Source organism: Cyprinodon tularosa, unplaced genomic scaffold, assembly GCF_016077235.1.
Source record: "Cyprinodon tularosa strain WSP-4 unplaced genomic scaffold, ASM1607723v1 ctg100, whole genome shotgun sequence".
Taxonomy (NCBI): Eukaryota; Metazoa; Chordata; class Actinopteri; order Cyprinodontiformes; family Cyprinodontidae; genus Cyprinodon; species Cyprinodon tularosa.
In genome coordinates this window covers 878702-906308 of record NW_024037783.1, presented here as the reverse complement: position 1 = coordinate 906308, position 27607 = coordinate 878702, and the positions used below count along the sequence as shown (strand labels likewise).

The window sequence follows — 27607 nt, the reverse complement described above, 5'->3', positions numbered from 1 at the left end:
ATGGGATCTTTTGATTAGTTCTTTGTTCTTCATGGTCTAATAAGCAGGACTGAAATGTTTCAAATTCAAATGTTTACTCAAATTGTTTATCAAACTCATTCAAGTTGTTTGTTGACTGGTCATTTCACTGTGGGATTTATGGCTTCCAGTCAAAAACTAAAACACGCGTCACAAAGAAGCTTAAATTGGGAGGCAACTGGACCTTCACTCAGTTTGTGGAAGACGTTTCGACACTTATTCAGGAGTCTTTGTCAATTCTGTTGGCTCACACTAGACTCGAGCAATCAAATCTGAGCTGGTTGACAAAGACTCCTGGATAGGAAACATCTTAAAATAAGTGAGAAATAGTCTGGTTGGTTCCTTATAATATCAGCCTGCTTGTGGTTGCCATGACCTGGATGAATGAGAATTTACAGACATAAAACACCCATCAACAGCTCTAGAAACATTCCCCAGCAGTCCACCATGCAATGATGCAACTTTCAGTTTTATGCTGATTATTTCTGACCTTTGAAACTTTAACTCTGCCCCGTAGTTATCAACCCTCAGTTTGGTTCCATTTGATGTACAAAAAGAAAGAAAAGTGTTTCAGAGACCCTTTGTTTCATGTGTGTCCGATTGACATAGCTGTGAGGAAGATTTGAGCGGTGTCACTTTGTCATGTGACTGTTGTTTAAAATGCTGTTTTTTGAATCAAAATGGATGCAACACATGGATAAATAAATAAAGAAAAAAATCATTTGTGAGATCGCATTTGCATGCTGCAATAAATTACTTTTTTTTAAGAGTAAGTGGTGGATTGATTGGTATTTGGTAAAGAGGATTTGGAAACTTTCTAAGACACTTTATTAAATAGATTAGTGTCAATCTGTTATTTGGAGTCCCTTTTAAAATGGGACCAAACATTATGGACTGGACCTGTGCTTTAAAGTGTGTTACATGACCTTTTTAATCTGGTTTTTACAGAAAACCCTCCTAACATTCCCACTGGTTACATTTTTAGTAAGCTGACAGATTCTTTATGGATTGTCTTCTTATTGTGACATTTTGGCCTTGAAAAAAATGGATGGAAGTGAAACTAAGCAGTGGAAAACCTTTGGAAAATCAACCGTCCTTTCGGCACATTAAGAGTTTAAAACGTTCATTAATTAAGGGACAGAAGCTATTCATTCAGTTGTTGCTATGGGGATTCCTGCCCTTTATACACATTACATGTTTCAGTGTTAAAGTAGCACTTTAAGAGTTAAATTTAACACCAGTCCAAGTGCATTGGGTCCCACTCTGAAGTAGTGTTAAATAAACTCTAAATGGTGTATCTCTTACTCTAGTTGTGGTTGTAATAACTGTAAAAGAGTCAATGTACTTTGACACTAAATATTTAACGCTGGAATTTACTGTGGGCCTTCAGTAACAACTGGCAGACAGCTGCTGTTTAGAAACTATTAAAACTATTAAATACATTTTAAAACCATTTGGTGCCCACAGCCTTTCAGATGGCAGAAAATATGAAGATAAAATATGGCATGTTGAAAGAACCGTGTGATTTTTTATTTGAATAAAAAAAACAAGAGAAAATGATGGTATTGGGAATAAGCAAGTTTGACTGCTTATTCAGGGAGACAGATTACAGATACAACTCTATCAAAGACATGTATAGGATGAAGGTGGAAAGAAATTCCTGCACTTAGATTTATAAAATGGGTTTGGAAATGAAATCATGAGCATTAATTTGGTTTAAAATTAATGCTTTAAAACAGCATTGCATCTTTCAATGCAATGCTGTAGTAAAGTATTCCTGCGTCAGCTGCACAATTTTGTACGTTCTTTGGTTGCAAGTTGGACTATACTAATGGGAAGGACACAGAATAATAATTACACCAGAGAGAAAGTGCTTTGAGGTTTTTTGCACTGTCAGCCTAAAATATAAAAGATTGATTTGTGTAAAAAGGCCAAAACTGAACGATTTGATGAAAATTATGCATTTGCTTTAAAAGGATAAATTGAATCTGAAGGAAGACAGAGGAGCATTTTATAAGATATTCAGTACAAAGTACAGTGTATTCCTGAAACTTCACTGTAGAAAAATAAAACATTCTTTTCAAATGTTTTCTCAAAATTACCTTCAGCTTCCTCAGAACTCCCTGTATTTTACATCCTTTGGTTAAAAGGTCAGCAATGCAACAGATTCAAAGAAAGAAAAATTTTAACAGCATAATCCTTAGTGTTCAATAATAATCAGTAAAACATTTCCATCCACAAAATAAATAAGAAACAGGAAAAAATAAATAAGAATCCAACGATGAGAGCGGTGAATTATTTTATTTACATTTCCAGTCCTGCAGATCTGGTAGCTGTACACAACCTTTAGCACTTTAAGGACCTGCTGCTATAAAATGTGCTTTGAAAAAACAAAACATTAATGGACTTGGTTCTAGAAAACCTTTATTAACCATTTTAAACATGAATCCACAGGTTTTTTCTTTTTTTGACAGTTCAAGCAGAAGATAATACCAGTTGATCAGGTCTTTTTTCTTTTGTTTATGTGATTAAAGTGCAACTTGCTGATTTCTCCAGTTTTGGTCTCTTCTGCAACAAATCTTACATTTGGTTGACGCTCATGAAACCCTCAATGTTAAACTCAGGGGTTCTCCTTCAACCAAACTCACTAGCATTAATGCTAAGCCAGGTACAGAACTCAGACTGGTTTCATACCTTATTAATAAAACTAAATAAAAACACTGTTAACATCAAGTTCTGCCCAGTTTGTTTGGTTCTTCCCAACAGAATCTCATTGACTTTTCAAAGCCGCAACCCAAAACAAACTCCAAACTTACACTTCATCATAAAAATAAGATCTGCACCTAACTTTAAAAATGCAAAACAGTAAAACCTAAGATCCTGATGCTTCTGGATCCAACATTTAAACATCGTACCTCAACTTTGTCAGATCTGAAAATATTTGCAGTGGATTTCATGTCTTTAAATGTGACAGAAGAGAGCAGCTGGGACAGAAGATCTGGAGAATACTTCGTTCTTTCTTTGAAAATCAGCCGATATGTTTGGTAAGAGTAACAGTTTGGCCTAAAAAGTTGTACCAATGGAAGCAATACACAAAAAAATAGGATATTTTCAGTTCAAGTTTCCAGTTTTTGGAGAATATCCTAAAACCTCAGGATGAAATATCAAGATAAGACAAAATATTCAAAATGTGAAAATCTTTGAATTTTGCAAGTTGGAGACACAAAGGTTTGTTGATCTTTAGAGTTTTGAGCCAAAGTTCCATTTGAATTGCTTTTTAAATTGAAATATTTACCGTTTTGCTGACATCTGTTGCTGAATTGTGAACAACTAGGACTATTCTTTGTATTTTTGCTCATGGATCCATCTGTAGACCACCTGACATGTGGCAGATAGTTTTACCTACAGGCTGTATCTCTCAGGAAGAATAAGGGCTTGACCAATCAGACGCAAACAGGACATTTACAGGGCATGTGATAAATACCCAAGAAATATTTATCGTTTGCATGTGGACAATAAAAAGCTGAATGCAATACAAACAGGAATCTGACATAGTTTGAAAAAAAATAATAATTCCAGAAAAATGAAGCCTTGATCTATATGTACACCTGTCGTTCCATAGAGATATTGCTTTAAATTTTTATCCCTAAGCTAGTCTATCTATCATGATTCAAATATCCACCAATTAATTCTATTTATTAATTAGTCTGTCCATATATTCTTCCATCCCATTATCTATTTTAATACTCTGAAAGCAAAGTGTCTGCCAAACATTTAAACTGTATTATCTCTGTTGCCTTCTCTCAATCATTGAGTCCAGCCTCTCTGTTTGAGGCCATCGTCGCTAACTGGGTCACCTTTGTAGCTTTGTGTCAGATTTTCTGAAGCAAAGAAGACATTAAACATCACTTAATGGATAAAACAATCAACAGAGAGAAGCTTTTTTTCTAGGCTACATTTAAAAATGCTGCATTTGTTGCAGCTTTACTTGACAAAATGCTCTATATTTTTCTTTTTATGGTGGTTTGATACAAAATGAAACCTGTTTTCCACAGTTTGGAGCAGTGTTGCCAACTCCTCAGCAAGAAAAGTCGCGATTCTGTCCTAAAAGGCGCTAGATGACATCATTGCCTAAATTGCATACCTCATGTCATTGGGCTGAATCCCTAAAAATGTTTGTTTTCTCTTTTATTTTGGCTCCCTTCAAAGCAGCGCAGAGAGGTTGGATAGCTGGGAGGAAGAACTGTGGGGATTCAAATAGTTTTATAGAGACTTTAACAAAAACAAGCAAAGAAAAATACATATAATTCAGCCATTTAGTTCCACAAAAAATTGACATGAATGCACAATTAGTTGTTTGCCATCAAGCGAATAAAAAAAAAACACAAAGAAGAAAGTAGCAGCAGTGCAAAGAAACGCTAAGACTGGAGGAGCAGGTAGGGAGATAATGAGGCTGTAGATTGAAAATGCAGTTATTTAATGTGAGACTAAACTGTCAGTTAAAAGTCTTCATGATTCAATATTGCGATTTAGGGTGGGATTAGCAGCAGCTTTGCATATGCACATTTATTTTGCCATGTGGTTTTGCAGTGTAAAGGTTTACTCTCCGCAGGCAGCCAGCTATGCATGATGACAGCGGACAACCAGATAGAGAGGCAGGATTATGATTGCAGAAGGACAGAATGGTGCTTTTATGTTGCTAAAGTCTCCGTTTATACAGCCAAAAAGATGCTGGATTTGGCGCTAGGTGCTTTTTTTAAATAAAGGAGCTAGAGGGACCTGAAAAGGCGCTAAATTTAGCAAATAAATCGCTAAGTTGGCAACACTGGTTTGAAGGTGAGATCGGTGAGTTCTTGAACAACACTTCAATGACAGGATGCAATAAATAAAGCTAACCAGGTATAAATAGAATTCAAGTTCAAATATTGCTAAATTATTCTTCATGTGTGATTATAAAATATAAATGTTGAATTAAAAATGATGCATATTTACAGTACTACTGTGTGATTTTTAACAGAAATGAAGAGTCGCTGGATGAAGAGGGGTGTTCTTCAGCTCTGTGACTTTGAATCGTCGCCAAGCTGAAAGCTGTAAAATGTTCAGGCTACATTGAACAGAGTGGAGTGGGTCGGCTCCGCGTGTTACCGTAGTGCACATTCAGTCTTCCTGCAGGGTTCCTGAGTCAAAGCCATGAGGAGGGAGATGAAAGTTGACCAATTTACAGATAAGGCTCTCCAAACGTCCTGCGGCACTCCATCACGCCCGCGCTTGGAGGACGGTCACAGTTGTGGGTCAGCTTCACCAGGTTGGGCAGCAGGCGGTCATACGCCAGCTTGTACTCCCGATCGAAGGCATCTAGGAGACAGAAATATGTTTTTTAACAGGTTTCCCACATATTTAATGGTAGTTATTTGACCCCATGGAGAATACTCTGTTCTTTCTTTGAAAATCAGCCAAGATGTCTTCCATGCTGAGGCCAAAAGGATGTTTTAGGTATGGAACGGTTTATGAAAACCGTCCGAACCGTTCGGTTCGACTGTCTCGGTTCGGTTCGCGTGTGTTGCGTTCAGTTCATGCGCTGCTCCTTTTTCTCATAGGCGAAGCGTTTACACTTCAGAGCAGAAGGTGGCGGTACTGCGACCAAAGCCAACCACCAGTAGTAAACAAGAAGAAGAAGCAAAGCAGCGTAGCCGGGTGTAGCAGAAAAAAATCAGTTGTTGTGGAGAATTGTGTCGGAATGGCGAGTGGGAAGGAACAGGAGTTGGAAGACGCGCCAGCAGCACTTTATAGGTCTGCTGTACGGGACCACTTTGCATTTAGAGTGACCTACGATGACGGCGGAAAGAAAGTTGTGGATAAGCATTGTGCAACACGTTTTGTTTATGCTAACAGCAACATGACCAACATGTCAGGCTAACAATCAACATATACTGAACTGAACCGAAAACCGTGACCACGAAACCGTGAACCGAACCGAACCGTGGATTTTGTGAACTGTTCCACCCCTAGGATGTTTGATAAGAGTTACATATTGGCCTAAAAAAAAACCATAGAAAAGCTGTTCTAAAAACAAAGATATGGGCTCTATCAGATACAGCTGGAGAAATGTCAGAGGATTTTATTTAACAAATGTGAGAATCGGCGGCATTAAAATGTTTGGAAAGGTCAGCAGTGTCAAAATCAACCCAGCTAACTATAGATGAGAAACATGTTTGGCATTAGAATCATTTTATCAGGATACCTGTGGTTTAACAGTTAAATTAGTAAAATAAGAAAATACCAACTCACCAATATCAATGTTATCTTTTCCCAGAGCCACCAGGGAGAGGAAGAGGATGTCCCGGTACAAACTCCTGACACAAACCACACCAAAAACTGCATTAGCAACATTCCCACAGGGAGGGATTTCTAACATTTTATATTCAGACCAACTCAGAAGCGTTACCTTTGCCGCTTGACTCCAAGCATCTTGTCCTGGAGCTGCAACAGCTGTGCCATGGGCCGGCTGACGTCGTTCCTCTGGATGCTCCTCACCACGCCTTGCAGCAGCTCATCGGTGAACGGCTTCTCCTCCTCTGGGACCGGCCGAGACAGCGGGTACCCCACATCTATCACAAACCCCGACACACACACATCAGCAGCCAAGTTTCCTTTTTTTGGCTTCAGATGCACAAAGAGAGGAGGCTGACTTTATTTCCCCACTTCAGCAAAGTCGGGGGGAATGTAACAAAAATAATAAGTGATTAAACACTTATTTTTGTTACTAATATTCTATTAATAAACACTTCTTTAAGAGTAATCTATAATTAGTCGTAGTTTTCTCTCTTTTTTCAATTTTTCTTGTGTTTTCAACCACAAACAGTTGGTCTATCACATAAAATCCAATAAAATAATATTTCTTTAATTCGCTAAATTTGAAACAGTTTAAAAACTTATATAAGGCACATAAATAAAATACCATTTACATCTTTTAATATCTGATCAACTATGAATATCTTTTACAAGATCTCCGCTAAAAGAAATAAATGAAACAGCAGCCAGAGTCTATAAAAAATCCACCAAAGACCCTGCAGTGACATTCCTCTTGAAGTTCCTGCGTAAAAACAATAAGGCAAATGAAGCGGACAGTCACAGGAGATGCAAACCCAAATAAAAGCACAGAGCAGGACCTTACGGAGAAAGAATGAACACTGCTACACATCTCATCAGCCATGCTAACTACTATGACAGGTAGAGGCTGAGTTTCCACAGAAAACAAAGTAGAGCATCGAGCAAAGCACAGACAACAGAAGACAGGCACGACTCATCTGAGGGAGCCTGCAGCAGAGAGGAAGACTCACTCTCTAAATACAGAGAACAATTAAACCCTGGAAGAAGAGAAGAGAGCAGACAGAGCAGATTAACAGACTCCTCAGAAACTGGCAGCTTCTGCACTGCTTTCTCTGCTTGTCTATAAATTTCCTTCAAAAGGCGTCCAAATCTGCTTTATCCACACATCATTTTCTGTTTTAACTGTTCAGACGGTTTTCTTTCAGTTAATTTTCTAAAGAAAGGTTTCAGAAATCTTTGCACCAGCTTTGGTCCAGCCCTGTTCCACCTGTTTTTGGGCTCAGCAGTGACTCACTGTATGTGTTCCAGAGGATGTACAGAGGCTGGATGGGGTCCTGATGCAGCTTCAGGTTGTCCCACAGAATCTGGATCAGCACGTGTTTACTGTCCTCTGACATCCAGTGACGAGGTACCTGATGACAGTCAAAGTCTAAGTTACTCCAACAGAGTCTCCATCATTGGAAGGAGTCTGAGATGATGACCGTTTCTGACCTGGGAGTCTCTGTTGCAGTGCTCAGAGGTAAGGATGAGGCCTGGTAAGCTGCTGGGCAGGTCCAGCCGTCTGAAGTACCACACCAGGTTCCAGTAGATGATGGGATGATGGTCCACCATGTCTGCTTCGGCGATCACAGGGTCGCCCTCGTTCTCCAGCAGACTCTCCAGCTCCTTCCACAGCACCAATGGGCTCAGATAGGGAACGGTCACAGGCTCAGGGTTGTGGAGCTGCCAGTCCATGCTAAGTGGGTCCTATCGGGACAAAAGTGAGAGAATTTGGAGATGGTCACTCACTGCGTAACTTTAGGTGAAGTCAGAGCATCAGAATAAGGCCGACTCTAACATAGTGGATTCCTGTTGGGAATTTCAGAGTAGAGTTAAGGTTCAGCACTCTTGGGAGAACAGATGCCGTTTTTTTACAGTTAATGATGATAATCTCTTATACAGGAATGAATAACTCAAATTTAATGCTTTTTAATGTTCTTTTAATGCTCTTAGAAATAATTTTAATGCCACCGACAGGTACCCGAATTCCTCGTTTTTCAACCACTTTTGTTGAAATTTGCCCTCCGCCCCCATTTTCTAGCCTTTTCTCCGACTCAAGCTTCTTTTCTGAACATACAGCTTTGCGATCAACCGGAAGCAGTTCCATGCAAATATATTGTGATATAATATGTCTCACGAAATTGTTTTTATAAACATTTTTTAATAAAGCATTTTAAATGCCACAATAAACACATTTAATGAATTTTAATGCCAATTAAGGCCTTAATTAAAAAAATAATGATTGAATGACTTTTAATGATTTTTAATGACGCGCAGAAACCCTATTATAAGATGCTGAAGAAATCTCACCTTTAATGAATTTGCTGTAAAGCATCAACAGAACTCCTTTGTTCCTGGATTTACAGACTATTCTCTCACGTATGCCACATGCTTTGGCCTCTGCTACCAATAAAGGTAATTAATCACTGTTCACAATGCAAAGTCATTACTTATAAACTCTTAAATTATGGTTCCTAAAGAGAAAGAAAACAAATCTTATTTTCCTAAATCGTAAAATAAAAACAAATCTGACCTGTTTCTCTTTGTATTTTTATCAAACTATAAGAGTTACAAAATAAAATCAATGGAATGCCTATTTGACTGAATTCTATATTTTTTTTATCTGTTTAAAATTTAGTATAGAAAATAGAATAAAAATTAAAATACAAATGTTTTTGTAATACTTCTTCCTTCTGATGTCTCTAGGAATCCAGACATCATCTATTGCTGTCTCTCACTATCCCAACCATTCCAGAACTTTCCACTGATTTATTTCCCTGGAAGTTCCATATCTAACCTAATCCTTCACCCTATAAATCCAGTGTCCCTCCTCTGCACAATCCCGTCTCCAGCCTGACAGCCCCTCTGATGTTCTCATTTATAGTTGCTGTTAAATTTCCTCTACCATGACAGAAGCAGAGGTCTAAGGAGGTTGTTTTCTATCCTTGTTGAGACAAACCGTGGCTTTGTTCAGATGGCTCGGCAGGCTGCCTGACGTCGGCATTTGGTGGCTGAGGTGGAACTCCTCCTCCATGGGGCCGAAGGCGCTGACGCTGCGGGTCATCGGCCCTCCGGACGACAGCGCCCCTTGGCACCGATCTGTGGGGATGTTAATACCTTGAGCTCTGTTGGGTTGAGCCCTGGGAAGATAAACGAAGGGTGTAGAGGATGGAGTCAGGATAAAAACAGTTTCAGTAAAAATAATGGTGCTGTGTAAACTCTGCACCATTTAAATGAAAAGGACTGTGCAGTTAGATAGAGATGAAAACCTCCTTTTATCTGCACAAACAAAATGTTTAAATCAATGAATGTCTTTATTGTGAGTTTCTAGTTTTGAATTGTAAAATTGGTTGATAAGATGTTAGCTATGCAGCTTTTTCCCCTTTAGCTTAAATTTCCTTCCCATGTGGATGAATGAAGGACCTACCTTCTAGGTGATGGTTTTGCAGCTACTGTTGGTGATGGAGGGAACACAGCTGTAGTGGGACACGGTGTTGACAGCGTGGACGTCCCCGTGTCCAGACCTGTGGAAGCAGAGTATGATGATGTCATGGCATCATCCACTGATGGGCTGCCCTTCAGGAAGAGCCTGAAAATAGAAGAAAACACTTGATACCGTAATCCAGGAAATACTTGGAGTTTTAATAAGATTAAAACTTTAATGATTAAAACTTTGAAGATATTGAAAGTTGGAAGAAACGTTAACAAAGAACCTTTCAAAGAAGATAAAGTTTAAATTTCCTCAGATTAAATTTCATCCATCTGTTTTCCTTCATGCTTATCCCTGCTGGCGTCGTGGGGGGGGTCCATCGCAGGGCAACACAGAGATAAACAGGACAAACAACCATTCATGCACACACTCATACCTAAGGAGAATTTAGAGAAGCCAATTAAACTATCAGTCATGTTTTTGGACTGTGGGAGGAAGCTGGAGAGAACCCAGCATTCTCAGGGAGAACATGCAAACTCTATACAGAAAGAGCCTGGGCTGGGAATCGAACCCGGAACCTTCTTGCTGCTACCCACTGCTACTTTAGTAATAAAGGACCTAACCAAAGTCTAAAAAAAGAGCATTTTCAGATTTATTTTCCTATTTTACTTGATCATAACTTCAAACTTTTCCGTTATTATTAAATAGGCTCTATGAAAGTGATGTAATCATCATCCTCTTGTACCGTCCAGGTCCTCTCATGTCCCTGATCTCCACGTTGAGAAAAGGCAGGAAGGGGTTTCCACAGAAGGGGCAGGTCGTGTTGAGGTTGGAGTCGTCGGCCGTCCAGCCAGCCATGATTTCTTCGTCATAAACCAAACAGTCACACGTTTTACAGCGAGAACAACTGGAGATCAGCAGCTGCAGGAACATAAAACACACACAGCTCTAAGACCCAAATATTCAGAATCTAATCAGTGTGTCACACATGCCAGGAATTTGCTCTAGTGAAGGAGCACTACTGACGTTCAAACCAGATTAAACTAATTTAAGTTCAATAGAAATATAAAGAGAATAGAAAACTTGAAGTTTATTAGTCATATTTTCTAAAACAATGCATAATATATCTATTTTATCCTGTAAAAGAGCAATAAACATTTGAAATGTGTCATCTATTGGTTTTACCTCCATGGCGTAGTTGTTGAAGATGCTGGTGTTGCTGGTGTAACGTGAAGATCCGAGGTCTGACTTGTCCGGCAGAGGGAATCCAGACAGAGAGAGAGGACATCCTGCAGATACATGAAAACCAGTCAGGAAACGTGACTTCTGTTTTTATTTTAAGCTGATGTAAAGGATCCAACCATGGGGGTTAAAGGGGCTTTTCCTGGAGTTCCAAGTTAAGGAAGTTCTCACCAGGAGGAAGAGACGTTGGTCTCCCCAGGCTGCGGCCTGCAGTGGGACTGTTCACTCTGCTGTGGACGGGGCTTCGCCTGGGGCTCCTGCGGGAACCAGAGGGGCCGTTTCTCTGTGGGGAGACAGCGAGGCCCTCCATGTCCTCACATTCTGCTTCATCCTGCACAGATGAGCAATCTGCATCTCCAACACTGAGGGAGGAGACACTCAAACGATCGATGTAAGCGTCCTGGATGGACAGAGGAGACAGAAAATGATTAATCATCTCACCATAAGTTTTAACTTATTTAATAGGCAATGTCTGTCTGTGCCCTCTATGTTCAAAGGAGCATAAGCACCCAGGTCAGAGATGATATACCATCTGACCGTAACAGATTTCAGCTTCTATAAGCTGGTAAATGTTTTCACTTATTGTCCCAAAAACAAACCAGGGTTCCAGCACCTTTTGATTGTCAACTTTAAAAATTCAATTCTAAAGGGTTCTTAGAGCCAAGCTTTTTTTAAATATAAGTACAATATATTATTGTAATTATATTAAATTACAATATAATTAGGTACAATATAATATAATCCCTAAAATTATATCACATATAATTATAGGGAGAGATCTTGTCAGCTTGAAATAGCAATTAGGCAAAAAACCTTTTCCATTCCATTGCTTTTGCCTTTTTAATCTAAACCTGGGAACCATTCAGATTTCTAACTGCAGGAACCCTGAAGTTTAAACATGCAGCCAGCAGATGGCAGCAGATCTCAAGGAAACAGCCTCAGCTGAACAGCAAACATTTTAAGACACTGATGCATAAAAACAAGCTGAGACTTTCTGCTTCTGCGTTTCCTGTTGCTAGTTTTATTCTCATAAGGTTGTTAAAAATGTAAAGAATTATGACCCTGAGCCTAATATCAGGAAAATTATGTTTCTTTCCAGTTAGTAAATATAAATAAGCTCCTCTTTAGCATGAGCTAAATCATCTTTAGTAGCAGGCCTTTATACCTTGGTGGGTGTGGTGTATGTAGACAAACGTGAGTACAAGCGGCTCGCTTTCTCTGCTACGCCCTTCCCAGCAGAGAACATACTGGTCTTGAAAACGTCTAGTGTGGGTGTGAGCAGGGTGTCCAGAGCGAAGGAGGATGAGGAGGGTGACGCCAGGCCTGCACGTTCGGGGTGCTCCCTGAAGGGGCTGGGGCGTGGGCTGAGGCTCGGGCTAGTGCTGGAGCTCTGACAGGAAGGTGACGACATCAGCCGCTGGCGGGCGATGGGCCGGGAGGGAGAGGTCTGGTGGAAGGTGCGGGAGCGCGGTACTCCGGTGGTCCTGAGGGAGGTGGTGTGGGGCAGGCTGGATCTGCGGAAGGCTGAGCAGGGGTGGAGGAGCAGGGGGCTGACTGGATCCTGCAGCTCAGAGCTGGATGTGCGGCTGCTTAGCGGCGTGTCCATGTGGCTCATGTAGAGTTCTATCTCTCTGGCGAGGTGCCTGTGAGTGCTGGCCTCGTCTCCTTCTAAGTACTGGTTCATATCTCGCTCAGCTGTCTGAGACTCTGCAGCCAGGAGGGACAGGGGGTCATAGCCTGTTTCAATGCCTGTTCGTTTCACTGCTCCTTTGGACGACACGGTGGCTATGCCTCCATAGCTGGCACTGCGTTCAACATGCTTTTTGTGAGTTTTAAGATGTTGGTGCCCTGATTCAGGCTTTTCTAAATCCAAATCTTCAAAATCAAAAATTACTTCTGCGTTACTCTTTTCCTCATCACTGAAGTCGAGTGCTTTTTCCTCCTCCTCCTCCCTGTGATTACAGCTGCTCACTGCTTCAGCAGACAGCCTCTCCATCCCTCCAAAGCCTCTTAAATAAGGCCTCCTGCTTTTGCTGTAATTAGAGCTGGAAAGAATTTTGGCATCTGCGCCCAGGTGTCCTGCAATCTTATCTGGGTCTGTCTCAGCCTGGCTCATACCAAGGCCAAGGACAGTGGTGCTGCTGCTTCCCACTGTGTCCCCGCTCAGCCTGCGGCCCCTAACGACCTGCCAGTCCAAAGTGCCACCACTGCTGGAGCGGCCCACCACATCCTCCAGGGCGCTCCGATGTCTCCGAAGCAGTTTGTTGCCATGGACCTCTCCAATTTCATCCAGAGAGGTGGTGAAGAGGAGACCTGCCATGTGTCCTGGGAGACAGGACACATGAATCACATGAATCAGTCGTATCAACGTTCAAAAAGGTACATTGATGAAACCAAAGTGGAAATATGTGTTCATGGTTCACACCACCATTATTGGGGGAATGTTTTGTATTTTGTCAAAAAAAACTATGAAAGGCTTCTTATGCTGCAGCAGGGCCTGAGTCTGACATAAACCCCTCGATCTACAAAGTGTCCTAGAGTCCAATGTGAGGCCATCTGTGTGACGCTGAAGCTTGATGTAACACTGGGTAATCAGTAGAAAAAATAGCCCAAACACAAAAGCAGTTTTTACAACCAAACTATTAAAAAACGTTAAAATTAAGCTATTTTTAATGACCCAGTGAAAGCTCAGACCTTATCCTGAATAAAATGATGTGACTGAACATGATCTTAGGGATTGTGTGTCTTAAAAAAGGCACCAATATGTTTGTTTGTGCAGAGCAGATCTTCGAAGAGGGTGCACAGTGTGTGTGCAAACCATTTTTTTGCGTTTGTGCTTTAATCAACATTCAGAACATATTTAAATGACTAAAGCACACAAATTCCTGTGTAATGTAGACATTCTCTCTAATTGGAAACTCAACTGCAGCAGCAGTTTTTTGGTGCATCCAATCGTTGGGCAGAACCTAATTGGTTTGTAAGTCTTGACATTTGCGCAGCAGTCTTTGTAGATCGTCTGCAACCTGCCTGCTTTTTGCACATACTAAAACAAAAAAGATATGTGCACTTTAGCGCCTTTTCTTTAGAGATCAGGCCCAAAGAGATGTGCTGAAACATATTTTTCTCCAATGATCTGAACTGAGGGCTTATTAGTTTCTTCATACATACAGTATTTTAGTATTTTGACTTCATCTCATCTTTTATATTAATTGATTATCCTTAACTAAAGATTGGATGCTTTATTTTATTGTTGCATCAGAAAGCTGACAGATACTAAACATAGATGAAAAAGGTAAAGTAGTGACCCTAGATGAAGCTCTTTGAGCTTTGGTGTCTAGATGTACCTGAACTGGAGGAGCTCTTGGGTTTACTCGCTGAATCCCCATACGGATAGCTGCTCCGAACAATTCCACGAGGTTTAAAGGAGGAACTGATCTCCAAGTCCAGCTGAGGGAGGCAGTCCTTGCTTCCCTTTGCACTTTCAGTCTCTGACACTAGACACAGGAAAATCAGATTCAGAACGGTTCCTGTGGAGCCAAATCTACAAAACTCTCCGGAGGAGATGAAGGCAGAGAAAGTGGAGAAGCCTACATGGCTGCAACATGATCTCGTATTAGTTTCATAAAAGGTCACATCAGATACACTACTGACAGGAGCTGCAGTCGCTCTCCTTCTTGTCATCTTTGTCCAGGGTGGGGTCCTGGGGAGCAGGCTCTCCTCTACGAACCTCGTCCTTGGACAGGGAGTTGTAACCCAAATCTGACTGATCTCCTGGAAAACCAAAAGGAAAAACTTTATAGATGGTAACATGAGAGCAAAAGCTTAAGCTTATGTCACTTTCCCCAAAGACAACTCGGCTCTTTTTCGAATGTTTCTCACAGAAATAGAAACTGTTCTGCTTTTTTTAAATCTAGACCAAAAACAAATGTACTATGTACTAAAAAGCAAATAAACAAATCTAAAAACATTAACCATAACATTTATTATAGTGGTCAATAAAAAGCACATAAAACTGTTTTTTCTCCTACTTCCCAGCTATGAGAATCATTAGAAGGACAAAAAAATCAGCTAAACTGAGGGGATAAAGACATCCACCAGATGCCCTGCAGATCTCTAGAGTTTCTGAGGGAAAATAAAGTTGTTTTTCACAGCTGCTGATGATTTTGACAGCAAAGACTTGAGGCTGACTCCTCTTCCCTTTTCCAACTTATCTGGGTTCCTAGGCAACGATCTGTCTTTAGGATTTCCCTGCTGTTATCCTTTTCATGAACCTCTCATGTCGGCTTATTTGAATTAACCATGGGACACCACAGCTTCTATATGATGCAGTTTGAAGCTACATGTCTAAAAGTAAAAAAAAAAAAAAACTTTTTTTGAGCAATAAAAATAAGAAATGAGCCACACATTTATCTTTGCCTCTGTAACCTCTTTCCATCTCTCACACAAAGTGCCAGGCTGCCTGCAGAGGCACTATCTCCATGATTAAAATGATGTCCATAATCAGATAGAATGTGCCTCTAGGCAATTACAGCATATAATTAACAATGACAAAACACTGAGAGGACCGAGAGTAAGAGTGAAGGGTAGGAGAGGAATGAGCAGCAGACAGATGTGTTGGATAGAGGACTGACAGCACAAGAGTGGAGATCATAAGATCCACTTGGAAAAGCCAAAAGAAAATTAAAGAAAAGAGACAAATGAAGAGAAAGAAAATGAGGTAGAGTGACTGAGATGTTTACCTGGGTGGAGAGTGGCTTCTCTGAGCTCAGAGCCCACCCAGTGTGAGCGGGCCACCACGGGCCTGGACCCCGCGCTGTCGCCCCCACGGCCAACTGCATGCAAGGGCAGCACAGGCAGGGCCAAAGTGAAGGGCAGGGTTAGGGACAGAGCAGAGCAGAAACCACAGCCGAATAACCAGAGAGTGAGAAGGAGGGGCCAATTAAAGGTGGAATGAGGAGTACCAGAGGAAATCAGGTGTGAAAGGAAGAGGGTAACGAGCGGAGTGGAGAACAAAATGAAGGAGGATAAAAAATGTCAATGAGAGAAAGGAAAAGATGTAAAACATGACGGCTGCCATTGGCAGCAGCCATCTGAAGTGTACCTGTGCTAGATCTATCATCAGTTGGGTCTATTTTGGTGGAGTCAGAGGTGAAGGGGCTCTGCTCGGCCAGGTTAGGGTCAGCAGAGCTATCCAGACTGCCGTGACTCACAGCGTCCAGGTCACTGCCATCTGCCCACAAACAACAAGCTGTTAAAGAACGATGATTCTCTGTGTTATAATGGCTTCACTGCTCTTTGTTCTGTAGAAGTGAACGTCTTCATGTTCTGGGATTTAACCTTTTTTATCAGACAGGTTTTAACTAAGACATTGGTAAATAAGCAGAGTTCCTTTATCTAGAGATCCTAGACAACATTCAGGATCTTTTAGACTCAGATTTACAGAATTGGATGGATGGATGGATGGATGGATGGATGGATGGATGGATGGATGGATGGATGGATGGATGGATGGATGGATGGATGGATGGATGGATGGATGGATGGATGGATGGATGGATGGATGGATGGATGGATGGATGGATGGATGGATGGATGGATGGATGGATGGATGGATGTTGATATGCCATTTTATAAGTTGCGAACAAAACTAGTTTGGTATTTTTTAAATTGCTAGTCATCAATAGTTAATAGCTGTGTTACGCCCAGATAGAGACAAACGTTCTGGTTGAATGAACATAATTTCTAAAATTAATAAAATCACATGTAATGAAGGGACTTTTGTTTTTTAACATCAAACCTGTGACATACCAAGTTTTAATTTTTTCCCTCTGTGTTAAAGGTGATTTAACATATTAAAGGTGAATGGATCAGCGACAGGCCCATGACCTACTGGATGTAATCCAGCCATTTGATACGAATGTGTTTGAGAGCTGCTGGATTACAGAGTGGGACGTTCTGTTGCTGACACCTCAGGAACTAACCCATTATCGCATTGCAGCTAAGTCTACTAGCTCCAGCCTTGTGCTCAGGGTACAGACATGTTGACACATCACTGATCAACACATTAGCGCCTTCATGGTGGCAGAAAGAGATGCAGTTCTACATGGCAGGAAGACGGTTCTCTTAAAGTCAGTGAGAAAGTTAAAATATTTAAAATATGTATGTGTGGATGGATGAAAAGATGGATGGATGGATGACGTCGGACGGATGGATGAGGAGATTATGGATGGATGGATGGATGGATGGATGGATGGATGGATGGATGGATGGATGGATGGATGGATGGATGGATGGATGGATGGATGGATGGATGGATGGATGGATGGATGGATGGATGGATGGATGTTTTATTCACTGCTGTGCTGCAGCAGTTTTTGCTCATGTATGGATGTGGTAGACCATGTTTATGTAGGCAGCGATCCTTGGGGAAAAAAAGGGGTGCGAGTAATAACCCAGAACAAACAGAAAACTGCAGTGCTTTTTGTGTATCTTTCACTAAAAATAGGGACACAGTGAACTATAAAGAGAAATCTTAGTGCCTTTAATGTCTACTAGGTGTAAAAAGGAGTTAAACTGGAACAACTGACTGTTTTAAAGTGGATCAGCACTGAACTCAGGTCAGGAACACAAAGCGCTGGCTGATAACAGGGAGGATCTTAAAAAAGCAGGGATTAGGAGCACAGGGATTATCATGCACTGGGTGTGGAGGAGTTCACCTTCATGCAGAGGAAGTAAAATCACACAGTGAAATAGAGATGAATTTAGAGTTTCATCCTTTTATAAATGACTTAATAAAGACTAGCTGGAGTTATCTTTTAAAAAATTTACATTTCAATTGTTTTTCGCTTATTTAATTTTGGCTGTTAATATTTATTTTATCAACTAAATAATATAAAAAATTACTATTTCGTCAGATTTTTAAAAAAATCAAATGAAATGGCTGCAAAATATTTAAATTGATTCAATAAATGAAAAAAATTATTTCAGGTTATTCGGTAACACTTGAAAGTAGTTTATTGGATGAAACTACTTTCAAGTGTTACCGAATAAACTGAAATAACACTTGAAAGTAGTTTATTAGATGAAACTAGTTAACACATGTAAAATAAAGAAAGAAAATAATCTTTGTTTTTCTTTGCATTTGTCTATTAACATCAAATAAAAATCATGGAAATTGGCCTAATCTTAATCATATCTTCATCTATACAGAATTCATAACAAGAAAAAAATGTCCTAGACTCTAACAGCAATTAAGAAGTTTGACATTCCCTTGAAATAAATAAAAAGGTTGCTTGATATTATTTAACCCGGGCACAGTTTTGTCTTATGATTTTATTGTTCTGAATACATAAAATGTTGAAGGATTTAAATGTTTTCTGTAGGTTAGGAATTTAACATTTATATGTCCATTTATACTTAAGAAGTTGGCCTGTGTGTACTATAAAAAAAAAAAACAGCCGTTAACTAAAATGGAACAACAATCAGAGCTATGCATATCACTTGCATATCACATGAAAATTTGGGAGAAAAAGTTGAGCTAAAAAAAAACATAAAGCAGTAGGTCATATTAAGCTTTTTTTTCTCCCAAATAAATCACATTTTTTCCGCTATACTGTGTGACTGGGGGTGTTGATTGTGTTTAGTCAGGAATCTCAGTCTAATTTTAACTAAAAACTCAGTGATGACAAACATTAGTTCAGGTGATAAACCAGTTTGGACCAAGATGGTCAAGACTAAAGAGAGTAAACTTGCATCAGTGCCCCATAATGTAAAAGGCTGATAATGAAATTAAAATGTATATTTCCAACTATTTGCATCCCCTTAACTACAACAATAAAAAAAGTGTATTCCTGTAGATATGATGATGGTGGCAGTTCCAAACAACATTTTCGCGTTCATTAATGACTGAATGCAGTTACCTGACAGAGGGCTTTGGGTTAGCGGTCCATGTCGCCGTAAAGCTCTTTTGAACTGGGCAACGCCCAAAAGGACATTTCTCAGCTTCATCCACAGGAAGTATCCTCCTCTGGTACTGGAAGGCCATGTGCTCTCCAACACCGCCTGGACACAAAACGAAGGAGGAAAAGAAAATATTTAAAATAATATATAAATGGAATACTAAATATGTGGACCAACTTAGACATGAGCATCCATATTATATAAATAATAAAAACAGATATCCATATTTGATATCCATATTATGAATATGTACTTTTTTACAATGTAAAGTTTTTCACTTATAAAAAACTTTTTTAAAGTAAAAAGTCTGCTACATTCATCTAGGTATTGTGTTCTTTGGATAATGAGAGATGAATTTATGTAAGGAAAATATTATAATCAGTTATCTACTAATAAAATAAATAAAGAACTTATTTTTTAAGAATTTTTTTAGCATGACAAGATTTGTGGGTATTTTTAATTGATAGTAAACGATAGTTAACAACACTATTACATAATATGCAAACACATTTTCAGAAGATATATATTTTTTAAATGTATAAATGAGGCTACATATTTAACCATAATAATAAAAAAAAGAAAATCTCCTTTCTAAAATCAAAAAACCTTTTTGTTTGCTTTCATAATATTTCCATTGGTTGTTTAAAACAGTAGAAATAATTAGGGATGCACAATAGTGGAATTTTGACTGATATCCAACATTTTATAACTCAACTGGTCTATAACCAATACAATATTTTTACTGGAGACCTTTTTAAAGTCACTGTGTTTTTTCTATGATTTTTTCCTTTCAAAACTAAAAGTTTTTCCTTACCATCCCTTGTCCATTAAAAATATGTGTAATAAAACTCACCCCAGTGCTATCACCAATGATCCTCCCAATGCAGCTTAAGTAAAGCTACAGTATGTTGTAAAAATTCTCAGATTAGAAAACAATACAGTGAGATTTGAAATAGTTAAAAAATTTATTGAATCCAATATCCTCAGTGATTGAAAAAAGCCGGCGACTTGTTTCTCCTTTTCCTTCCTGGTCGCCATGAATTCACTACTAAGTTTCAGTTAAAAGTCTTTGCTCTGGGTCCTTTTTACCTAACTGATGCTGCGCAGAATAGCAGTTCAGCTTTTCTTTACATGCACTTTAAAAACATCCTTCCCATTAAAATAAATTCACTTCAAGATTTATCCTATGTCCCATGACCCATGCATCAGGTACACGCAAGTGGCATTATAATGACCAGTGATTTATATTGGTTAACTGCCCAATATCTAATTTTAAAGCTGGATATTGATAACATGCCAATAATATTGTGCATTCAGAGAAATAATTTTTATATGCCATTTTAGAAGTTGTGAATGAAACTAGTTTGGTATTTTTTTAATTGCTAGTCATCAATAGTAAATAGCTGTGTTACGCCCAGATAGAGACAAACTTTCTGGTTGAATGAAAATGATTTTTAAAATGAATAAAACCACATGTAATGAAGGGACATTTTGTTTTTTAACATTAAACCTGCGACATATCAAGGCCCTGCTGGAGGTAATCCAGCCATTTGATACGAGTGTGTTTGAAAGCTGCTGGATTACAGAGTGGGACGTTCTGGAATACCTCAGGAACTTACTCATTATCGCATTGTAGCTAGTCTGCTAGTCTACTAACTCCAGCCTCATGCTCAGGGTACGGATATGTTGACACATCACTGATCAACACATTAGTGCCTTCATGGTGGCATAAAGAGATACAGTTCTACATGGCAAGAAGACGGTTCTCTTAAAGTCAATGAGAAAGTTAAAATATGATCTGATTCTTGCCAAGAAATAAAAGCATAAATAAGATGATTAATTTATATTTTGAGTCTCTGAAAAAAATCCATATAGTTTATTATAAAAAGCGATGACATATTTTTTGCTGGATAAAGCTGTCGGCTTTCCAAGGTGAGGGTTTCTAAAGCTAACCTGATTAAACGTCATTGCTGTGGCCTTGTCCCCTGACAGATCACTCCCTTAACACCAGGTATGCAGACATATATACTCCGTGGATCACCAGATCAGGGACAAAGGCATGATTTATTCCTATATGTATGACTGGTAGCACAACAGTGAACAACCTTGGCGATTAACTGCTCATTTTATTCATGTTTCCATCCACAACAGATAATCCTACAGAGACATCACTGGTGCCTTCTGAGTAACAACTCTGGTGCTGATTATGATTACTGATGAATAAATAATAAAAATAAAGTTTGTAATCAGTCCACTTCTTTCTCCTGCAAAGCTGTAGGACCAGAGTTTCAATTTGATCCATTGAAACAAACACTGAAAAGCTGATGAAAAAAATGATGCTTATCATTTCCATTTTATACAATGTGAAAATGTTTGATTTCAAATCAAATGTCTTTTTTTTATATTGTCACCACTAAGCATCAGTGATGCAAGACCTGATTTTCTGTATGGTTTCCAACATATTTAAGTTTCTAGACTCAAATTTCCAGACTCATTGGTCCCTCTTAAGGCATTTCCAAACATCTCAATGCAAAGGTTAGCTATGAATTTATTTTCAACCCCGTTTCCTTTCATTTCTGGACAGTGGGAAGGAGCCAAAGAACCAAAAGCGAACCTAAACATTGATGCAAAGAAATTGTGTTAAAAACTGGCTCAGTCGTGGTTTAAATATAGCACCTGGGAACACAAAAAACAGTCAAGTCGGATGATTGGTTTATAGTGAAGGATCCAAGATCTTCTTCCATATTTATCTTAACTATGAAAATACCTGAACTAGATTAGATTTAGGGATCCTGCTCTTGCTAAGGCTGATCATCTAATCGAAACCAATTCTATCATAAATTCTTTTAAAATTGGTCAAACTTGATGATGTAGAACAGAAGTTTAAAGTTGCTTTTATTTAGGGTTGCTACTCTGTACTCTGGGTTTGCAACGAGATACTTTTACTAACTGTGTTCTAAAACACTTAAATACAGTAAGTGTTAAGAAGCTATATCTGTTGTTTATTTCAATGCAATCAATGTTTAACTGTTTTTTTATTACTTAAATTAATTTTAAAACAGCCCAGTAATTGATTAAATATCTGCAATTACTAATAGACACACACATTATATATATATATATATATATAATCATAAAATTTCACACATTCTGGGTCTAGCATTGAAAAATATTAAGAAAAAAATTGAGCTGAGTGTAATTTTGCCAACTGGCTGTCTGCTGCCCTGTGGGTGCAGTGTAAACATTGTCATTGATAATTTACACACAAATATTCAACTAGATTTTAAGTAATTTTTACATCATATGCAAACGGTAGTCATAGAACTGCTGTAATCTCCAGATACCTTGTTGTAGTAGCCATAGGTGATAGCGTTGGGGTGAACACCAGCTTTCTTCATCTCAAAAAGGACTCTGACAGCCAGGACAGGCTGGCCATACTGTCCACAGAGCTGCATCAGGACCCGGTAGCACACCTGTGTTAAAGGTGTGGGATTGTTTAGGCAGGAAGTTGGAAGCTTGGGATGCTGGCTAATACAATGAGGCAAAAAAACTGAAAACGACTCATGTACCTCATCGGGAGGTTGCAGCTTTTTTGCCTGCATCTTCCTGAGGACGTCGTAGGCGGTACGAAGCGCCCGCACCTTGGAGTGACACACCTTCACGTATGCTGGCAGACAGATGAACCACAGACCATAACAGTGACGGAGCAGGCATTTGGACCACAGCTGAGGGATGGATGAGTATTTCTTGGCGATCTTCTGAGCTGATTTTATCTCCTGGGGATGAAAAAAGTGGATTTCCATAATAAGAAAATTTTACACAATTTTTATTTAATAAAGTTTAATTTATTTATTATACATATGTAATGATGTGTATAATATAGCTTCATCTGATGCAGCTGGAAAATCTAAAGGTAATAATCCCCCTTTATTTGTCATTGCACCCGGCTGCATTTAACTCATCCCTAAGGGAGCAGTGAGCAACTAGCCTCTCCCTTGGGAATCACTGTGGTGTTAAGGGACTTGCTCGGAAACCAGGAATGATAGTCTAAGGTTTGATTTTGCTTCTCCGGGTCAGAAAAGAACTCTTCTATAACCACTAGGCAACCAGTTGCCCCAGCATGTAATCAAGCTCATTATTAGAGTGGTCAGCATAAGGAAACATGAGGAGTTTAAATCCTCCAGGGAGACAACTGTGTTGACAGTGGATGTCAGAGAGCCTATGGGACAAACACCAGTGAATAACATGACACCCAAATCACCACTCTGGATTTAAAGCAATATGGATTCTGTGTCTCTCCATTCATCCACCAGACTGTAAGGCCTTGATTTCCAAATCGAATACAACTCATCTTTCACCTGAAAAGGCGCTTTGCACCAATGTCTGCAGTGGATCTTCATGGACAAACTCTAGCCCCCGTTCACTTCTTTTGAAGCTCCTCAAGATTCTCGACTAGACAATCTTCTCAGGGCTGCGGTTATGAATGTTTGTGGATTGCACAGGTTTTCCTTTCACACAACTTTTTTTTATTTGATATAACTTTTTACTAAATTATTCTTTTCTGAAAGATTGTTTTTTTAGTTCTTCATTATCTGTAAACCATAATAAAAAAATGACCAAAATAAAATGTGAAATTTTTTTTCCCAGTATGTGTATTAAATCCATACTATATCTATCAATAGTTTCACTTTATGAAATGAGGGACAAAAAATATTGAAACTTTTCAGGATACATGCTTTTGTGGCAGCTTGAAACATTGCAAAGTCAACTATAAGCATATATAGGATAAAAAATTTTGTCATATAATAGTTTTTTCTATTGCTTATACCTATAGCTGCAGCTGCATGCCAACTTTTGGAAGTCTTATCAAACAAAATACAGCATAGAAGACAAATAATCACAGTAAATTATTCTCCCGAGCATTTACTGTATTTAAACCAATCCAGAGAATCTAGGTTACATCTGCTCCCACCTGTTTGGTGCGTCTGAACATGGGGGCAGGACTGGTGGGACAGCTGTGTCTGGCGGCAAGGCGGGAGGAGGGTGTCCGCAGACCCTCCACAGGATCAAACAGTTCCAGAGTTAACACTGGGAAACCATCATACCTGTGGAAGAACAGCAACACAACCACACATTACCCTGTTCTATTTCACACAGCTGACTAATGTACCATGCTGTCTTGGTTAGGACAAAACACTAGGTGAAAATAGAGAAAAGTCTGGGCGTGCTTCGATGGCGCAGTGGTTAGCGCACAAGACCCATGTATGGAGGCCTTAGTCCTTGATGCGGCCGACCTGGGTTTGAATCCTTTGCTACATGTCTCTCCCCCTCTCTCATGACCCCTTTACTGTCAGCCTACCGTCCAGAAAACAGCCACTAGTGCTGTAAATACTCAAAATAGAGAAAAGTCTAAAATAATACCTCAAAAGACCTTCACTGAGACCTGGGAACAATTGTTAAGATCAAATTCTAGGAGGATATCAGACTCCTTTTTTATTTATATAAATAGTTGTAGGATCTGGGAAATGGAACACAGAGAACACACATATTATGTGTTCTTCCATTGTTTGAAAACAGCTCCAGTTTGTACCTGTAACACAGTGGATATTCCTCCCCATCAGGCAGAGACGGCAGCTCTGGAGGTGTGATGAAAACTGTATGCTCGCTGCGCTGGGATTCATCAATCTCTATCAGCCTGGTCTCATCTGGGCGATCACCGTCCACCTGCAGACAGCAGCATACAAATGTGAAGAGACATTCCTGAGTGGCGACCCTTTCATCTCCTCAACTAATGGAAATAAGGAATGCTGTACTGAGTAAGAGAGAAGCATTCACTTATATCAGGACAGAATGGAAAAGCATTTGAATGACTCAAGGTTAGTGGAATATAACTTTTACACTCTTGTTTCTAAAAAAAAAAAAACTCTTGAAGGTAATTTAACACTATGCAGAAGATGGGACAAATTCAGGGTGTGACAGCAAATGACCTAGTTTTTCTTTTGTCTGTTTTATTCCCTCTGCCACTGCAGCCTTCTCTGCACACTGTTCTACACTGCATGGTGGGATAAAGTAAGGCTACGATAAACACATTCACATCCATGAAAGAATTATTTTTACTAATGATTAAACAAAAAAAATGGAAAAAGAGCTAGAGAAAGACAAGCAGCCTCTAATGAATACAGATAAAGCTCCATAACAGAAAACAGGCAGTACAGCCAGTGCAGTATCCTAAATGCAGATCAGATCATACTGAAAGCTTTCTGCTGTAAATACAAAACATCCTGTTCCAGTAAATTTAAGTCATTATTGATGAGCAGAGAGAAATCCCTGGATTCTGCCAAGAGCCGAGTGACATCATGGGAACCAGTTGTGTGACCATCCATGTAAACATTCGGCACAGCTGATTGAAAGGCAGAGACACAACACCATGAAGAGCATAGTCTGTCTGCTTTTCATTAATTGAAAAATGAAACATCTACTGTGGTCAAACATTGGTGGGACATTTGCCATTTTTATAGGTCAGCTGCCTTGCTTGAGTACATTCAACAGACCCAGAGCACATTTGCAAACACAATGCATGTGACTCCCCTGAAAGGCCTCAGTAGCAGCATATACTCTACAGCTGAAGAGAGAAGCTGAAAGGTGATTTTAACCTGTTTTATCTGAGATCTAATATTTTCTCCTCACAATCTATCTTTTAAAGCCATGGTTGGAACCTGAAAAGGAAAAATAAATAAGGAGTTGTAGCTTCGCCCTTATTTTTTGGGTGTCTGTACAAATCAGAGGAATTAAAATACCTCAAGATCTACTTCAAAAGCTAAAGCAGGATGGTCATAAATATTTTTTTCAATCTATATAAATCCAGTTGTTAGAGCTGTTTGCTCATTCGTGCTTTAGGATCTTAAGGAGATATAGTGTTTATTTCCAATAAATCAGAGCTTGTATTGGACCCTATACTTGTAGTTAAACATCCATCAGTAGATCAGTAGAAAGATAGGCCTTCTCTGCCTTTGTGTTGCTGCTGTATTTTGTTGGGTGGGCATGATGTAAACTACAGCAGATGAGACTTTTAAGAGTTTGGCATTTGAGCTTCTACAAAGTAATTTTTTTTTTGTCTTTACCACTTAAAGAACAGGAACCCATTCTTGCAGAGCATGTAATAGGCTTTAAAAAGCATAACCTGTAGCCCCCCAACCCTAAGACACATTGAAAAGTCTGAAAAACAAACGAAAATAAAGGTCTCATTAAAAAAGTTTAAAAGGAGACTATAAATGGATGACAGAGGATAATGGGCTACTGTATCAACCAGTCTTCATGGCTCCATCAGTTACTCTCCATTTCAACTTAGGCAGGTCTTCATTTCTCCATAGTCTACTTCAATCCATCTTCTTTCTAGATAATGCTCTGCTGTAGACAGGTAGTTGGTTGCTTAGATTCTGTTAAGGGGCACAATCAGTAAAAAAAGGGCTTGACACAAATATCTGGTGGCAGTGAATAGTTTTTAACTTTAAGGATGAATATTTACAGTCCTGTAAATAATCTCACATAAGTGTGGCCTCAGGCAGATGATATGTTTGCTATGGGCCTTTTCACAAGCTTACAATTACCTCGGCAGGAATCTGAAATTACTATGAATTGGAGTTTCTAATGCCACGTCTACAAAATTGACTCTTTACCCAAAAGATAAAGAAGTTACAACCACTGGCTGGTGAAAAAACAAAACAAAAAAACAATGAGAATGTTTTATTCTCCTCAGAGCTCTTTAGATTTAATGCAGACTTACACTGACCGGGGCTGACATACAGTATAACTCACAGATTGTCTTAACGCAGGACATCTGAGATTTATGATGGATTACAAAAGAGTTACCAGACCCAGTAGCAAGCACAGTAAATAAATAAGAAAAAGCTTAATGACAGGGTTTAGCTGTACAGGCGTTAAGTCATCCATGCCAGACAGAAAAGATGGGGGGAACGGTTACTTCAAGTTCATAATTTAGCCTAGTTATCCTGAAGGTAATTAAAGACAATCTTAGTAAAGGTCAAAGAGTTGAAGACTGTGTTCAATGAATTTTCAGTGAAGAAAGCGTTCTTGTTCTGCTCCTGCTGTAGGTTATTTTAGGTCATCTTTAAACAAAGTTTTAAGCTTTACTACGCAGAAGGTGCTCATAGCAAACATTTCCTATCACAAAAAAAAAAAGAAAAAATAAACTTTGAAACACTGTTTGAAACATTGTTTGAAACAAACGCTAAGTAACTTTACAACCTTCATAAAATATTTTCATAACTTTTCTGATATACGTAGACTTACAACTAGTTGAATGACATCTCTGTTGTGGCCTGAGGTGGTCTGTGCTGCTTTCACCAGCCATAAGCAACTTTGAGGAGGGTGGCAGTAACCCTGCCACACAAAACAACTACAATTGCGCATACTGCTTTACTGTATACATCACTTCCTCCCTTCCCCATTCATTACAAAGACAGAAGATGTGACTAAATTTCCCTGAGAGACTGTATATTCGTCCAAATTGAGCAGAGTTGATATTAAGGCAATGCAACACCTTCCTGCTTGGATTTTTATGTGTTTAGT

At 39.2% G+C, this 27607-nt stretch overlaps 1 protein-coding gene across 10 annotated transcripts in view; it reads right to left on the bottom strand.

The window, feature by feature from the left end:
• Nucleotides 1-5040: 5040 nt before the first annotated feature.
• LOC119772815 (C-myc promoter-binding protein-like) overlaps nucleotides 5041-27607 on the bottom strand; it is a 71316-nt gene continuing 48749 nt past the window's right edge. For 2 of the 10 annotated variants that reach the window (XM_038269506.1, XM_038269663.1), the window contains 21 exons: nucleotides 24609-24742; nucleotides 23991-24123; nucleotides 22588-22794; nucleotides 22363-22491; nucleotides 18979-19120; nucleotides 16161-16289; nucleotides 15799-15891; nucleotides 14711-14830; nucleotides 14404-14553; nucleotides 12225-13384; nucleotides 11231-11459; nucleotides 11003-11106; nucleotides 10563-10738; nucleotides 9815-9976; nucleotides 9347-9527; nucleotides 7840-8094; nucleotides 7643-7760; nucleotides 7359-7385; nucleotides 6464-6626; nucleotides 6307-6371; nucleotides 5041-5373 (listed from right to left, as the gene is read on the bottom strand). In XM_038269506.1, coding sequence (XP_038125434.1) covers nucleotides 5237-5373; nucleotides 6307-6371; nucleotides 6464-6626; nucleotides 7359-7385; nucleotides 7643-7760; nucleotides 7840-8094; nucleotides 9347-9527; nucleotides 9815-9976; nucleotides 10563-10738; nucleotides 11003-11106; nucleotides 11231-11459; nucleotides 12225-13384; nucleotides 14404-14553; nucleotides 14711-14830; nucleotides 15799-15891; nucleotides 16161-16289; nucleotides 18979-19120; nucleotides 22363-22491; nucleotides 22588-22794; nucleotides 23991-24123; nucleotides 24609-24742 — 4014 coding nt within the window. In that variant the 3' untranslated portion in view covers nucleotides 5041-5236. Of the gene's footprint in view, nucleotides 5374-6306; nucleotides 6372-6463; nucleotides 6627-7358; nucleotides 7386-7642; nucleotides 7761-7839; nucleotides 8095-9346; nucleotides 9528-9814; nucleotides 9977-10562; nucleotides 10739-11002; nucleotides 11107-11230; nucleotides 11460-12224; nucleotides 13385-14403; nucleotides 14554-14710; nucleotides 14831-15798; nucleotides 15892-16160; nucleotides 16290-18978; nucleotides 19121-22362; nucleotides 22492-22587; nucleotides 22795-23990; nucleotides 24124-24608; nucleotides 24743-27607 lie in introns of those variants that run through there. The other 8 variants (XM_038269744.1, XM_038269828.1, XM_038269900.1 and 5 more) reach the window with 6 other exon arrangements.